Source organism: Silurus meridionalis, chromosome 4 (assembly GCF_014805685.1).
Source record: "Silurus meridionalis isolate SWU-2019-XX chromosome 4, ASM1480568v1, whole genome shotgun sequence".
Lineage (NCBI taxonomy): Eukaryota > Metazoa > Chordata > Actinopteri > Siluriformes > Siluridae > Silurus > Silurus meridionalis.
The window spans coordinates 6,427,945-6,445,446 of record NC_060887.1 but is presented as its reverse complement, the minus strand read 5'-3'; the positions used below and the strand labels follow the sequence as shown (position 1 = coordinate 6,445,446).

Sequence of the window (17,502 nt, the reverse complement as noted above, 5' to 3'; positions counted from 1 at the left end):
TGTTTCCAGTCTGGATTTTAGCTTTCGCAGTCTTGCAAAACTGTGTTTTGTTTCTTTAAATGAACCATTACTGTTACATTAATGATTACTGTTACACTGTTCAGCATCAACTTAAGGCAGTGGCCCCAGAGCTTTGTAACACACCTCTGTTCATCAGTTCCTGACTCAGCAGTATACAGTGTAAACCCAACCCATATTCATTGTGAAACTTTGCAGGACATTTCAAAACATTGTGATTGCACAAGACTCTTGTTACCCCTCTGATCTTATGGATGATTACTTTTTACGGTTTGTTTACTAGTTATAACATGACAATGGGTTATTATTAGGAGTTCATTATTAGGAAGTCATACTGAAAATTGCTAAAGCGATTTCAGATCTCTGTTTTTAATGGAAAACGTATAATGAATGTATTTGCTGAATGTGTGTGAGCAGTACACAACAACAACATGCATCAAAAACCGCACTACACACATTATTATTGTAATAACGAGTCACAAACACATCCACTGCTGCTGATCTGCTTTATTAGGAAAGATAAGGGTCCAGTAAACAACATGCTGTAAAGCATTTCTGCTCCAAACAAACAATAGTGTTGTGATTTAGATGTTTATTCTTTTGTTTATGTCACAGGACTTTAATTGGTGTAGTGTTTGTATATGTTTAGGAATAACATTCGCATAAAAAAATGATATCTCGGTGGTAAAAAAATAAATATGGCTGGTAGAATATAGTGGTACAAAATGCTTGAGACCACAAAATAAAAAAAAGGAAAAGAGGTGGAATCTTGGGTTGAGTCTCCTCTCTATAGGCAGGTGTTGTGACGTTCTGTTCTGCACCACCTTTAATTTCAAACCTTTTAGTTCCAGCCAGTAGCATTATGGAAACAAAATAAACTTTCTTTCGGCTTCTCCCATTAGGGGGCGCCACAGCGGATCAGCCACATGTTTGATTTGGCACATGTTTTTATGCTGGATGCCCTTCCTAACGCAACCCTCCCCATTTATCCGGGCTTGAGACCGGCACTAAGAGTGGCTGGGGTTGGTTCCCTGACTGGGGATCGAACCTGAGCCGCAGCGGTGAGAGACCACTAGACCACCAGGGACCAAAATGGCTGATGGAAAATGTAGCCAGTAAGTGCAGGACTCTAACGATATATGGGAGGATTTTATTTCTTACGTGTGTGTGAGTTTTAGTACTTTTTACAAACTCTAATCATGTGCTCATGAACCAGGAAGTGATGCAGCTCTCAGTTCAGCACAAACAGCTGTTTCAGCTCGGAGTAACTGGACTTTATTTACAAAAAAAAAGAAAACAAAGAAAAAAAATGTACAGTCCAATCAGTTGTTTTATCAGAGATTTGCACAAAGCAACGATGAGAAAAATATTCTTGTGGGCGGAGTAACAACAGAGACTTGGAGATCTGCATTGAGATGCGATTTTACATCTGTACACATCTGCTACAATATATCTGCCTTTACAGATTTATATGATTTTATAGGTTTTATTGCCCGTTTGTTTTTAGAAGAGAAATGCTGTGTGTGTGTGTGTGTGTGTGTGTGTGTGTGTGTGTATTGTTGGGATTGGAATGGCCATGACTGTAAAACAAGAGCAAGTGTGTGTGTGTGTGTGTGTGGTGTTGTGATTGGAATGGCTGCACATCAATATGAATAGTCATGACTGTAAAACAAGAGCTTGTCTGCTTCCTGGTCATCAGTATGAACACCAACTCAATATCAGTATCCAAACATGTAGAACAAAAGCCTTTACTGATCAGCAGCTCATTAATATGCAGACTGTATGAATAGAGTATAAATGATCATCTGAGTTTAGCAGGTGTCTCTCAAACAGGGGGAGGAGAAAAGGATCAGACACAGTCTCAGATAAATATTTGTAGGAATCTCATTTGTTATGAAAATCTTCATTAAACGTAAAATATAAACTCATGAGACATGTGGCTTTTAACCCAGTACTTTTCTGGATTGCTCCAGAACTGATTTCATGTATTTATATATGAAGAAAAAAAAATTCATGGTACTTCATCATATATAACTTTCTATAACTTAATATCTTTTTGATCAAGATCAACTTTGAATAATATAAAGTAAAGCTCAAAGTGTCTTCTGTTTAAAGATGTTTAAATTGTGTATGTAGTCCACTTTTCTCAGGAACTGTTAACATTTAAATTTAGATAAAGCATTTCAGCAGTGAGTCTCAAAATCTGTGCTAAAGGCTAATTGGTTAAAGCCCTGGACACCACAAGCTGGCCGTCCGCCGTAGGGCAATGTCAGGTGGTGTTTGAGTGTTGCTCGGCTTTAGTTTTTTCCGTGTGTTCTGAAACGTTGGCTCTATTCGGACGGAGTTAGCTGTTTTTCAGCCGATTGAAAAAAATCTACACGAATCCGTTACAAATGATTGTGTCAGGTGTGAACGCTGCTCATATTATACATTCACAGTTCTAGCTCTTCCAGTTTCCTTGTTTGGATGCTGAATACAGACTACTGCCACCTGCTGTTATAGGAGAGGTATGTTCTGTCACACAAGCACAGAATGTACATGCACCTGCTTAATAATAAGACTACTCCTTCCACCTGCCCTGATCGTTACTGATGGATTTGTGTAGCTTTTTTTTATCATGTCTGCTACGCTGCAAAGACCAGTGTGCGTTCCCTCTTTACTCCATCATTGTTTGCTTTAGTCAGTTCTGTGTTTTTTTTTTGTTTTTGTTTTTTTTTAAGCTAAATAGCCAATAGGAGTTCTCTTTCTCTTGCTTTGCCACCAATTCCTTTGCAGAATCGGCAAACACTGCTGAAACCATCCGACTGGAGCTCACAAACCACCTGACAGCTGTGTCCTGCATGCTTAATCTAGCCTTATATATTTCATTACTTAAATGTGATGCTACTTTTGAAGAGAGAATGAGAAGAACATTTTGGATCTGACTTTTTAGCAAACCTTCAAACAGCTGTAGTTTAGACTAAAGGCAGGCTCAGGTACCATAACCTGGTCACAAGTGCACTGATTGGAAAGACTTGTGTTGTTCATTAAATGTTTAATTTAAGCAATTTTCTGTATCACTTCTTACTAATTAACATTTATTTAGAAGGGGGCGTCGGCCAAAAAAATCATCATATATCAGCTATCGTGGAAAAAAAAACATATGAGACAAAGTTTAGCGTCATGTATCTTTAAGATGCTTATGTGGAGCTGTTTTCTGCAGCAGTGAAGGAAACTGTTCAGAAGTAGGGCATCAGGGTGGATCATGACTAGACGATGTTGACATTGCTATCTCACAATCTGGGTTGCAAGATATAGGACAGTGATACATTCATTAATTTGGCTAGAGAATTTTTTTTTCCCATGAATTTACTACCGAGACATTTTGCATCTGAGAACACATGAGATCACTGTGGATGGTAAAGCCAGTAGTGTCTTTATCAGATGATAACTTCAACAAAATAAACTTCTTGATAAACTTAGAATACATTTTCCTGGTACTTTTTTGGAATTGATTTCCTTTTTAGTCTCGTTGCTCTTAATGTCTCAACTTTATGTGGTCTCAGTTTGTCCACACCACCTTTGTCTCTAGCTCTCTCTCTCTTTAGGGACAAACTATTAGTGAAAAATTAGTTTTTTAGAATGTATCTGCTCATCTGTTATATGTTGCAGTGTTTAAAGTGCTTTATGACTTGGTGGGGCTGAGTTTTGGATCGGATCTTCTATTAAGTATCCCACTGCCATAAGGTTACAACATTTCTGAAGGACCTATTCTCTGCAGTGAAATCTAAAAAAATACTATTTTGTAACTTGACATGTGGTGACCCAGATCTTTGCTTTGGTGTTTTTGTATTGCTCATTGTCAATCATTTCGAGCCTTTGCATTACTTCTTTTCTCACATTGCCCTCTCCCACACAGACCCTTCTCTTGCTTTGTGAAAGTTCTTAAAAGGCTTGAGTTCCTAAAAGTATTATGTGAATGCATGATCTGTAATCATGTCAGTTTGTTGGACAGAACAGATACGATTGTGAATGATTGTGTGAATGATTAATATTTATTTACATAAAAATAAACATAATTCAGCTGCTCAGTATGAAACGTTGTATTTAACATTGTGTTTTCGCTGCATGTCGTTCGAGCAGCTACAAATAAAAAAATAAAAAAGCGAGCTATGTTTGTGGAACAGCAAAAATCAAGTGACTTACTTTAAACAAAGACGAAAAATTGAAGTAACTTTTGAAAGCCATGACATACTTTCAGAAAACCAAAATCTTTGCAGCAATAATGGCGTGCTTAACCGAGCAGATCTGCAGATTTGAGATTTCCTTTGATAAACCCCCGTTGCCATCAGCATCCTGTGGCTACACAATCTTTGTGGTGGATATCTCGGAGGAGCGAGAAAACATAGAGCTTCTCCTCTCTGAAAAGTCACTGACGATTGTTGTGCAGCGACCAAAGCAAAGAGGAAACCACTCTTTCAGGATCTTCAGAACCAAATTCCTGAATTTCTGCCCCACAAAGGCGTAGATGATGGGGTTGAGGCAGCAGTGACTGAACGCTATGGTTTCCACCCACTGTGTAGCCATGCTCAGGTCCTGCTCCCACCTACAGCTCTGCATGTAGCCCAAGTGATGCAGAACCTTCATGAAGAGGACGATGTTGTAGGGCGTCCAGAAGAGGAAGAAAACAATGACCAAGACCAGGATGAGCCTCACAGCTTTGTGTTTCTTCTGAGATTTCATGGTCATTAAAATGGGAACGATACGCGAGTAGCAGAACACCATCACAGAGAGAGGAATAATCAAGCCGAGGACGTTCATCTCAATGTAAGAGAATGACATCCACGCTATTCCTGGATACTCCACTCCACATGTCCATACATTTGTGTCATTCTTTACTTGGGAGAAACTGATGTTAGGAAGTGAAGCTCCCAAGTTAAGTGCCCATGTAAACAAAATCAGCACTATGCTAGCTCTGACTGACCGGTACTTGGAGAAGAGGGAATTATGGGCATGGACAATAATGGTGTAGCGGTCTATGGTCATGAGGATCATGAAGAAGATACTCCCATAGAATCCCAGCATGTAGAGCGCTGTTACCGCATGGCACATGAAGCTTCCGAAGATCCACTCAGCTATGGCGGTGTAATGAGCCCAGAAAGGCAGTGAGATCAGGAAGAGGAGGTCTGAAAGGGCCAGGTTGAAGAGACACACATCTGTCACATTTGATCTTTTGTGGTACTTGACCAGGACACACAACACCAGAGCATTGCCAATAAAGCCCACGATGAAGACGATGCTGTAGAGGGTAGGGAGGAACACTCTGCTGAAATTCTTTATACTGCTGTTGCACTGTTGCTTATCGTTGTCTTCTTCTAGGCTGTAGTAGGAAGCGTAGTCATCAGCTGTTAAAGGAAACAAACATTTATAATGCATTACTGAATGGTCTTACTGTGGTGAAAACACAAGCGAAAATTCCTGAACTGGAAAATAAATATTCTGTAGTGTACTCTGTTGGTAGCTGGAGATATCAGCGGTATTTAATAGACTCTAGACGCAGTCAGATTTAAACAGGTCTGCTGAGAATCAGAATAAAGTTCTGTTGGGCTGCAGAACTTAAGAGCATCAAAATCCATGAAAATATTGGACAATTTCCGGACTAACAGTTTAGTTTTTATTTAAAATAGTTTATTAAAAAAAATAATTGTGTTATCAATGTAAGGTACCTGTTATTACTTTTCGCAAAACCAAATAGATTTTTTGAAAATAAATACACTATTAGACATTTTAATGCAGCAGGACTTTAAGCATTACGAGAGAACTTTCACTTACTTGTACTGTTGGAGTTTGGCATATTGCTGAGGGATGTAGTATTGTTGGAGTACTCCATGTCTCATTAGTTCAAAAGCTGACTGTCAAATAAGCTTTGTACATTAGAGTTTGATCTGATAAGAGACTGAGCAATTTCCTGAGGCGTCATTCTGTTCTGAAATTTTGAATATGATTTAGTGCAGAGTCCTACCCATTCTCGCCCAATCTTACCACAATCATGTACAAAAAATACCCCATTTAAATGTTTTTTTTGTTTATGGTTTACATTTTCAAGGAAGGCAAGATGCATAAAAAGGCAAACTTTAATAAGCATGAGTACAAAGTTTGCAGATACATGTAAAATTTAATGATGTCAAATCCTTTTATTCGAGAAGAAGAGATATAAAAAAACAGTCCTGGTGCTGTGACCGGTTATATTCTGCATGTCTCAAATGGTCCACTTCTTTATTTATTTCTTAGAAATGTTGTGTCATGTAATCAGTTGTCTGAAGTGTGAAACTTTTGTGGTACCAAATCACTGATTGTGTAACTGTAAGTACAAACAAGCTATTAGAGTTAAACCAATTATTTTGTGTATGTTATAAGACGGAGAGAGAGAAAGGAAACCTCGTCAATATGTGACCTGTTTTAAATAAGTGGTTTTTTAACAATGATTAAAACAACAACGAGCAGTGAACAATAGAGTAATGAGAGTAATGATGATTATTTCTATACTATATTAATATACAGAGGGATAAAGTGTCAAGTCCTTAACATTAAAGTATCCTGACATATTGTGAACAATGTGAAAGGTTTGAGACATCAACAATTCTCAAGTCGTAGTTGATTCATTGTTAAGGCAATAGTTAGAAGAGTTCGAGTCTACAGTCAGGCCCAGAAATATTTGGACAGTGACACAATCTCCATGATTTGGGCTACACATGCCACCACATGGATTTGAAATGAAACAACTGAGGTGCAAATGAAGAAGATTTTTACGTTTATAAAAATAATCCTATGAAACATTTAGGAATTGCAACTATTTTAATACAGTTACCTCATTTCAGGGGCTCAAAAGTAAGTGGACAAATAAAATAAATAAAATGTCAATTTTTGGTACTTTGACGAGAATCCTATGGAGACAATGACTTCCTGAAGTCTTGTACCCATGGACATCACCAAACGCGGGGTTCCCTATTTTGTGATGCTTTGCCAGGCCTTTACTGCAGCTGTCGTTTGTTGCTTCTGCCTTAAGTTTTGTCTTAAACAAATAAAATGCATGCTCGATGGGGTTGAGATCTGGTAATCAACATGGTCATTGCAGAATATTCCACTTCTTTGCCTTAAAAAACTCCTGGGTTGCTTTAGCAGTATGTTTTGGGTCACTGTACTGTAAAGCGCCGTCCAATCACCTCTGCAGCATTTGGCTCAATCTGAGCAGAAAGTATGTCATTATACACTTTAAAATTCATCCGGCAGATTCTGTCCTCTGTCACATCATCAACAAACACTCATGATTTAGTGCCACTTGAAGCTATAAAGGCCCATGCCATCACACTGCCTCCAACATATTTTACAGAGGATGAACTGTTCCAAGCCTTTTTCATGCTTCCCTTTTCCCATCATTCTGGTACAGGTTGATCTTCGTTTTATCGGCACAGTGAATGCTGTTCTAGTACTAGGCCAGCTGCTTTAGATGCTTTTTGGCAAAGTCTAATCTGCATTTCTGTTTTTGAGGCTGATTAATGCACCTTGTGGTAAACCCTCTGTATTTGCTCCTATGAAGTCTTCTCTTTATGGTAGACTCAGACCTATGGTAGATACACCTACTTCCTAGAGAGTGTTCTTCACTGTGGATGTGGTGAAGGGGTTTTTCTTCACCTCGGAAAGGATCCTGCGATCATCCACCACTGTGCTCTTTAGTGCGCTCTTTTTTCCCCTCAGAATTTACCAAACTGTTGATTTGGCAATCCTTAACATATCTCCTATCTCTCCGGTGGATTTCTTCAGTTTTTTTCAATCTAACGATGGTCTGTTTCATTTTCATTGAGAGTTGTTTTGACCACATGTTGCAACAGAAATGCCACACCTGGAATCAATTCCAGACCTTTTATCTGCTCGGTTGATGATGGTTAAATGAGGGAACAGCCCATGAAATAGCTTTTGAGGCAATTGTTCAGTTACTTCTAGTCCCTGGAAATAGAGCTGAAATTCCTCTTAAGCCCATATTAATTCTAGAACTGTATTTTGAATGTTATTGTTAAAAATAACAAAATTGTCACTGTCCAAATATTTCTGGGCCTAACTATATATTATGCACTATAAAACCCCTTCAGTGTAATATTAATAATCAAACCAGTAACATTCATCAAAATATGACACTGGCGTTCCAAACTGCCCCTTCAGGACATTATTCCGTACTTGTCTTCAGTCTGACTCGTTATACAGAATGTTAGCTATATCTAAAGCTATATTCCAAAATCTAGTATAAAGCCTTCCCAGAAGAGTGGGCAAATAAATAAAAACCTGGAATGTGATGCATAAACCGTTGCGTATATATAGTGTATACATGTATGAAAATTACATAATAAAACCCAGTATTATAGTTTAGAAGAACATGGGCTTGTCATTAACAGATGCAGAGTAATATCTATTTAAAATGTATCTATTAAAAATGCACAAAAGCTATAAAATGACTGACTTTTCCAAACATTTGATTATGTGAAGCTCTGCAAATAATGCTCTTTTAAAAACTCTTCTGAGATGCTTTTTGGATGAATTGTTGTGGTTATTAGTTGTCAGAGTCACCTCAGACCAGTTCTGTCATTTTCATACCTGACCTTAAACCACTTAGAACTGGTGCTTACTGGGTCAGAACATTGTTTACCAACAGAATTCAAGAATGTGCTGCACTGCCATCTTCTGGTAGCTAGAAATATCAGCTGGGATACTGGCAGGTAAAAATGTTGACTGTAGGACAGACATTTACTTCCCAGGACTTCAGATGAGAGCTATGACTCAAGAGGCGTTCAATAAACAAGCATAGTAATAAAAAAGAATTACAATTTCAATTCCACTTACTTAACAATATCTAAATATGTGTGTAATGTATAAATGCTAGGCTTTTTTTTTTTTTTTTTTTTTTTGGAAAACAATCACCTGAAATTATAAAAATAATGCTGTTTCTCATCAGGCCACATCACATCACCAAGACAAAACTATTTTATGCATCTCATCAATGCTTATCTGTACAGTGGGCCAAAATATCGCTAGAATTATACTATCAACAAATATATAACAATAAAACATTACCTGTTTTTAATGAGATTTAATAACACTTTAAAATAATCAATATTATGTGATTGCTCATTATTAAACTACATAATTAGATTTGATCAAATAGATTTAAAAATGAGATTGTCTGAATAACCGATGTTAATTGATGCTACACAATCTTCGTGCTGGAAACCACTGAGGAGTTTGAGTACATAGAGCTTCTCCTCTCTGAGATCTCACTGACAATTATAGAGCATCGACCAAAGCAAATAGGAAACCACTGTTTAAATATCTTCAGTATGGAATTCCTGAATTTCTGCCCTACAAAGGCGTAGATGATGGGGTTGAGGCAGCAGTGACTGAACGCTAAGGTTTCCACCCACTGCGTGGCCATGTTCAGGTTCTCCTCCCATTGACAGCTGGCCATGTAGCCAAACTGACGCAGGAACTTCATGAAGAGGACGATGTTGTAGGGCGTCCAGAAGAGGAAGAAAACAATGACCAAGACCAGGACGAGCTTGACAGCTTTGTGTCTCTTCTGAGATTTCATGGCCATTAAGATGGGGATGATACGCGAGTAGCACAACACCATCACGGAGAGAGGAATAATCAAACCGAGGAGGTTCATCTCAATGTAAGAGAATAACAACAAGAATGTCTCTTCTGGATATTCCTCTTTGCACATTAATACATTTGAGTCATTTATCACTTGGGAGAAAATGATGGTTGGCAGAGAAGCTCCTAAGCTAAGTGCCCACATAAACATAGCCACAGCTATGCTAGCTCTGACGGACCGGTACTTGGAGAAGAGGGAATTATGGGCATGGACAATGACAGAGTAGCGGTCCAAGGTCATGAGGATCATGAAGAAGACACTTCCATAGAATCCCAGCATGTAGAACCCTGTTACCGCATGGCACATGAAGCTCCCGAAGATCCAGTCAGAGACGGCAGCGTAATGAGCCCAGAAAGGCAGTGAGATCAGGAAGAGGAGGTCTGAAAGGGCCAGGTTGAAGAGACACACATCTGTCACGTTTGACCTTTGGTGGTACTTGACCAGGACACACAACACCAGAGCGTTGCCGACGAAGCCCACGATGAAGACGATGCTGTAGATGGTAGGGAGGAACACCAGGCTGAAGACACTTACATTGTTGTTACTGCAGACCAGGTCAGTTTCATTGTAATCATAGTAGTCCTCAGCTGTTTGTGAAAAACAAACATTCAGCAATTAATTACATAAAATAGACTGTATGTATATATAAATACAGCAGCGCTGGACAGTAACGAAGTGAATGTAATTCCTCACTGTATTACGCAGCTTTTTCACGTATCTGTACTTCACTGAAGTGTTTCTATTTAGGGAGATTTTTACTGTAACTTTACTACATTTCAATGTTTACTTCATTTAGTGAAGTCAGTTGTTTATTTTATTTATTTGTGGTTTATAAAACGTAACTGGTGAAACACGCAGCGAGTCACCAATCAGGATCGAGCGCACGCTCTGTTTTACACGTGTTCTGATCGGCACTCGGTGCATCTACTGATCACCAACATACAGTTCAGCATCAGTTCAACATCAAGCAGAACATTTAGAGAGGAATAAATGATGAAGAAACTCCAGACTCGAACTCACCACCACACACGTGACCTCATTTACATGTTTTATTAAAGAAGGTTTTGTGTTCATGATCATTATAATAGAAATCAATCAGTGTTTGAGTCATTAATCTCATTCTATTAATAGATCAGTGTGCTGAGAGTCACATTCGAGTCTTTACACAGAAACTGAGGTGATTAAGTGAAGAATCTTGTGATAAAAATAATAACAGGAACATTAGAGTTATAATAAATCACTACTTTGGAGACTGAAGAACATTTGAAGACAAAAACTTTTGTACTTTTACTCCAGTGAAAGTTTAAAGAGAAACTTTTACTGGAGTCACATTTTATTTAGTGTATCTACTATAACTCTGTGTAGTGCAAATGTGTGTGTGTGTGTGTGTGTGTCTGTGTGTATGTGTGTGTGTGTGTGTGTGTATGTATATATATATATATATATATATATATATATATATATATATATATATATATATATATATATAGTAATACGGGAGGTTGTTTGTGCTGTGCTGTATTGCCCCCTGTTGGAAGCTAAAAATAAATATTTGTTTTAATAATTTACTCCAGACTGAGTTTTTTTTTTTTTAGACGGTTCCTCTGAGGTGTCTTCCTCATAACATCTAAGGGAGTTTTTCCTTCACCACAGTCTCCATGCTGCTCATCAGGGATAAACACACACCATTCACCTTCACTGTTAATTTCTGTAAAGCTGCTTTGAGTTAATGTGTGTTGTGAAATGCGCAATAGAAATAAACTTGACTGTGTGAAAGTAGTTTAAAGTAATAAACACACTTTACTCATAGAAACAATGATGGTGTTATGGGACGGAGCGATTTACAATTAAAATAATAAATCAATAAATAAATAACTGAAAACCTTCCACCTACCTGTCATGTTGAAGTGCATTGTTCTGTCTCTCGTCCGTCTCAGATTAACTGAAAGTAGGCTGTGGAAGTGCATATAAGAGTAGGCTGGGTTATAATTTCCTGAGGTGGGGTTTATCCTAATGAGAGAAATATTAGTTTAACAACAGAATGTTACACATCTTTAAAAAATCTTTTCCAGCTCAAGCTGCTTTGTTAAAAGTTCCAAATACCATGACATTAAAATTGTGTTGAATACATACATATTGTCCTCAAATCAAATCTGTGCCACCTTAATCTTTTATCACGCTGTTGTGCCTTCAGGTTACATTCCACAGCTAACCTGAACATCTGCGTCTAAAGCAGAGCTCTTGATGTGTTGTGCTTCTTTATCTCTGTGGTAATCGTATACTGAGAAGCACTCAGTCGATATTCAATGATTCATTCAACAAGAAAAAAGAAGTGAATAAAAAGAAATGGAATTTGACTGCAGTGCCTTTAATAATTTACTCAAATGATCAATGGGAGGAAAATGTTTAAAAATACTGTTTTAGTAGAGTTTAAGTAATAATTCAATAACATTCTCAATAGTGCTTTATAACAAGCAACAAAGATGTTTAGTAATAAAAAATAAGATCGGGCACCAGGCAAATAGTTAAATGCTTATATTCTTTTTTGATTAAACAGTGCAGGTTTTATTTTTGTACCTGAAATAATAAAAACCTACAGCAGGAGCCATCAAAATGGAACAGCTTTCCAGTTAGTGGTTTGGGACTTGGATATAATCTCTAAGATTGTGTCCAATTAAAACATGTTGATTTAATCCCAGTTTTTGTGAATAGTTTTTTTTAAGGTAAGATTCAGATCTGGAAATGCTCGAGTCTTCCTCACTCGGGCGCATCTTTTTTCCTCTTTAGATTTTACTCATTAGGTAAAACTTTAGATTTCAAATGAACGTTTATACATATTTCTGTCAAAATGATTTGTGACAATGTTCATTTTTGGCAAATAAAATGTTATTGTGTAACTTCTATATATATATATATATATATATATATATATATATATATATATATATATATATATAATATATAATATATATATATAGATGTGTGTGGCTTTTTGGATGCTTTTGCAATGCCATACTTTGGCAGGAAGTCTTAACACTAGCGCATTTTCTGTTCTCACATTTTAGCGGCTGACACCTAAAAACATTCAATTAGATTGAACTTTTCTGACTGTGTTTAATATTAAATAGAACTGAAAATGTGTAAATGTAACTTAAATCATGAATAAATTGGGAAAATTGCAGCCGATCGCTGTGTAAAACTGTAACTCCACCTGATGTCAGGCCACATCATCTGACCATCATTGTATGTGTTTTCTCACTTAAGGCGTAAATATATGCGAAGGATAAACCATGAGTGGGGGAATCTTACATCATTTTAATGCACGATTGTGGTGGTAAAAAAATACCCGACTTGAAACACTTGCATCATGGTATTTTCCAGCATCGACAAGTTAAAGTTTCACTTAATTCTTTTTATTCAGTGAAAACTAAACTAATAATCACTTAAAGTTTTAACTTTATAACTTTTTTATTTTATTTCCTTAAAACTACTTTGGAAAATGCAGAATTTGACTGAATAGTTAAAAGTAATGTTGCGTTAAAATTGTTCTGAATTGTTCTGTTCTTAATCAGGGTTAGGGTTCGAGTTCGAGTCAGTCGTGTCATTACTCAGCTTTTTAGCATTTGCCTAAAAACAAGGTCATGATTTTTTAGATTACTGAACAAAACTATTTTTAGAATCTCTTTGAAGGTTTTGGTGGGGTGAAATATCAGATCTCGTAGATCCTGCTTCACAATACAAGAACCTCGATACGCTTTCGATATCAGTATGACAAATATACAAGACAAAAAACATTTCATTGAGATTTAATAAGCAATAAAAATGTGTACATATTGCATGAGGCTGCATTATTTACATTCAGATATAAACATTGATGCTGTTTAAAATAAAAAAGTGAGCAGAGAAAATACAAAGTTGTGTTTAAAAAACGAAAATCTTACCAACTTGTGAACTTTCTACATGTTTAAATGCACTTCTTTTTTAACAATAAGGAATTACATTTTTTTCTGCTTTTAGCTACACAATCTTCGTGCTGGAAACCACTGAGGAGTTTGAGTACATAGAGCTTCTCCTCTCTGAGATCTCACTGACAATTATAGAGCATCGACCAAAGCAAATAGGAAACCACTGTTTAAATATCTTCAGTATGGAATTCCTGAATTTCTGCCCTACAAAGGCGTAGATGATGGGGTTGAGGCAGCAGTGACTGAACGCTAAGGTTTCCACCCACTGCGTGGCCATGTTCAGGTTCTCCTCCCATTGACAGCTGGCCATGTAGCCAAACTGACGCAGGAACTTCATGAAGAGGACGATGTTGTAGGGCGTCCAGAAGAGGAAGAAAACAATGACCAAGACCAGGACGAGCTTGACAGCTTTGTGTCTCTTCTGAGATTTCATGGCCATTAAGATGGGGATGATACGCGAGTAGCAGAACACCATCACGGAGAGAGGAATAATCAAACCGAGGAGGTTCATCTCAATGTAAGAGAATAACAACAAGAATGTCTCTTCTGGATATTCCTCTTTGCACATTAATACATTTGAGTCATTTATCACTTGGGAGAAAATGATGGTTGGCAGAGAAGCTCCTAAGCTAAGTGCCCACATAAACATAGCCACAGCTATGCTAGCTCTGACGGACCGGTACTTGGAGAAGAGGGAATTATGGGCATGGACAATGACAGAGTAGCGGTCCAAGGTCATGAGGATCATGAAGAAGATACTTCCATAGAATCCCAGCATGTAGAGCGCTGTTACCATATGGCACATGAAGCTCCCGAAGCTCCACTCAGAGACGGCAGCGTAATGAGCCCAGAAAGGCAGTGAGATCAGGAAGAGGAGGTCTGAAAGGGCCAGGTTGAAGAGACACACATCTGTCACGTTTGACCTTTGGTGGTACTTGACCAGGACACACAACACCAGAGCATTGCCGACGAAGCCCATGATGAAGACGATGCTGTAGATGGTAGGGAGGAACACTTGGCTGAAGGCATGTATGTTGGTGTTGCTGCAGAGCTGGATGTTTTGTTCTTCTTTGTAGTAATCGTAGTATTCCTCAGCTGCTTCTAAAACTTTATCACAATGCAATAACACATAATAACAAGCTGCATGAAAAAGAAGCAGTTTTTTTGTCATCTGAGCAATTTATCAGTGTTTTAATATTAGAAACTTGAGTCCTGTTCTGGATAGAAGCTATAAATATCTGTTTCTGGACACCAACACTACACACTGGTAAAGCAGTTTTAGAATTTGTAGGCAATCACTAAAACTAGAAATCCACAAAAAAAAAAATTATGCAAAATGGAAAAAAAAGATTCTCCTACCATTTGCCATGCTGGTGTGATTCATGGTCATGTCTGATCAGTTCAGACAGTGAAAGCAGTTTGAGTAAACTCGGGTGCGAGTAGGCTGAGCTGCGATTTCCTGGGGTGGAGCTTTACTCTTGCTGCCAAAAAGCATCATGCATTTTAAAACAAAGAGACAAACACATTTTTTCTTTAAACTTTTACATTATACATGTTTCAGAATATAAACACTGTATTGGCTTATCTTTATTAACGATCTGTTCTGAATGTGTGTGTGACATTTAAATGGTAACCTACTGATGATAGACAGCAGAAGAATTGATGTGTTAATCCGTATTCCCACTGCAATCATTTTCAAATAGGTACATTCAATCAGAGATCAATGTAACATACAGTGCAAATGTTAAAAATAATCCTTAAGAAACTTTCTTCCGGCTTCTCCCGTTAGGGGTCGCCACAGCGGACCATCTGCATGTTTGATTTGGCATGTTTTTACGCTGAATGCCCTTCCTAACGCAACCCTCCCCATTTATCCGGGCTTGGGACCGGCACTGAGGCTCGTGCAACCCTAATGGCTGGGGTTGGTTCACTGACCGGGGATCGAATAATTTTAGAATTTTGAAATATTTGCGTTGTCCTGCACTGCCACCTGCTGGTGTCATTTATGAACTTGCGCAAATTATGCTTTATTTGATTAACTGAAGCTTTTAATCGAAAATAATTGAAAAATACTCAAAGACTTAGTCTATAAAGTTTCAGTAAATATTTAAATCTATGTCTATATTGAATTTTTTATAGGTTGTGTTGCTGGCTCCAGGGCCTATAGTATGATCCCAATCTTGGGGTACTGTCTCTGTAGAGATTCTGTCAGAATATGCCTGATACAGCTGAAGCTGATTCTAGACATTCTTGTTAAGTGTACAAACCAGCTCACCTGGCTTCTCTATTCCACTGGTGCTGACGTTACCTGTCAGGAAAAATAATAGTTTGGTTTGGAGATAACATATAAGATACTTTGATTGAGTCGGAGATTGAACTTTTTCACCTGAAATACAAACCCACTGCCTGCTCAGATTATACAGAGATATTAAATAACAAACACTTAAAATGTAAAAAAAAAAACAGAAGCTAATCGTCCAAATCTACAAAGTATCTATTAACTGCATTTCCAGACTTCCAAATTTATTCATTTGTATGCAAATGTTTATTACAAGACATTCGATTGCTAGTGAAACAGTCACGTGACCGACATTTAAGCAGTTCCATATTTAAATACTCAGGGCAGCAACCAGAGTGGTGTTTTTTATATATCAGATTGGTGTTTTATATACCAGAGAGGTGTTTTATATACCAGAGTGGTGGTTTATATATCAGAGTGGTGTTTTATATACCAGAGTGGTGTTTTATATAGCAGAGAGGTGTTTTATATACCAGAGAGGTGTTTTATATACCAGAGTGGTGGTTTATATATCAGAGTGGTGTTTTATATACCAGAGTGGTGTTTTATATAGCAGAGTGGTGTTTTATATACCAGAGAGGTGTTTTATATATCAGAGAGGTGTTTTATATACCAGAGTGGTGTTTTATATAGCAGAGTGGTGTTTTATATACCAGAGAGGTGTTTTATATATCAGAGAGGTGTTTTATATACCAGAGTGGTGTTTTATATATCAGAGTGGTGTTTTATATACCAGAGTGGTGTTTTATTTTGCAGGGAGGTGTTTTATATATCAGAGTGGTGTTTTATATACCAGAGAGGTGTTTTATATACCAGAGTGGTGTTTTATATATCAGAGTGGTGTTTTATATATCAGAGTGGTGTTTTATATATCAGAGTGGTGTTTTATATATCAGAGTGGTGTTTTATATATCAGAGTGGTGTTTTATATACCAGAGTGGTGTTTTATATACCAGAGTGGTGTTTTATATATCAGAGAGGTGTTTTATATATCAGAGTGGTATTTTATATATCAGAGTGGTGTTTTATATACCAGAGGTGTTTTATATACCAGAGTGGTGTTTTATATATCAGAGTGGTGTTTTATATATCAGAGTGGTGTTTTATATACCAGAGTGGTGTTTTATTTTGCAGGGAGGTGTTTTATATATCAGAGTGGTATTTTATATATCAGAGTGGTGTTTTATATACCAGAGTGGTGTTTTATATATCAGAGTGGTGTTTTATATATCAGAGTGGTGTTTTATATATCAGAGTGGTGTTTTATATACCAGAGTGGTGTTTTATATATCAGAGTGGTGTTTTATATACCAGAGTGGTATTTTATTTAGCAGAGTGGTGTTTTATATATCAGATTGGTGTTTTATATAGCAGAGTGGTATTTTTTAGCAGAGTGGTGTTTTATATAGCAGAGTGGTGTTTTATATAGCAGAGTGGTGTTTTATATACCAGAGTGGTGTTTTATTTAGCAGATTGGCGTTTTATATACCAGAGAGGTGTTTTATATATCAGATTGGTGTTTTATATACCAGAGTGGT

General features: G+C 37.3%; 3 protein-coding genes and 1 long non-coding RNA gene across 4 annotated transcripts in view; 1 reads left to right on the top strand and 3 right to left on the bottom strand.

Annotated features, from left to right (window-relative positions):
• Positions 1–17,502, top strand: part of LOC124384009 — a 55,418-nt gene that overhangs the window by 11,040 nt on the left and 26,876 nt on the right. The window lies entirely within an intron of this gene.
• On the bottom strand, positions 4,034–5,927 carry LOC124384003 (C-C chemokine receptor type 5-like). The gene is made up of 2 exons (XM_046846443.1): positions 5,830–5,927; positions 4,034–5,402 (listed from the first exon to the last, which is right to left on the bottom strand). Exons 1-2 carry the CDS (start codon positions 5,885–5,887, stop codon positions 4,360–4,362), a joined length of 1,101 nt encoding a protein of 366 aa, XP_046702399.1. The 5' UTR covers positions 5,888–5,927; the 3' UTR covers positions 4,034–4,359.
• LOC124384002 (C-C chemokine receptor type 5-like) lies at positions 9,104–11,703 on the bottom strand. Its single transcript, XM_046846442.1, has 2 exons — positions 11,595–11,703; positions 9,104–10,287 (listed from the first exon to the last, which is right to left on the bottom strand). Exons 1-2 carry the CDS (start codon positions 11,665–11,667, stop codon positions 9,254–9,256), a joined length of 1,107 nt encoding a protein of 368 aa, XP_046702398.1. The 5' UTR covers positions 11,668–11,703; the 3' UTR covers positions 9,104–9,253.
• Positions 13,542–15,348, bottom strand: LOC124384004 (C-C chemokine receptor type 4-like). Its single transcript, XM_046846445.1, has 3 exons — positions 15,304–15,348; positions 15,025–15,146; positions 13,542–14,772 (listed from the first exon to the last, which is right to left on the bottom strand). Exons 2-3 carry the CDS (start codon positions 15,053–15,055, stop codon positions 13,718–13,720), a joined length of 1,086 nt encoding a protein of 361 aa, XP_046702401.1. The 5' UTR covers positions 15,056–15,146; positions 15,304–15,348; the 3' UTR covers positions 13,542–13,717.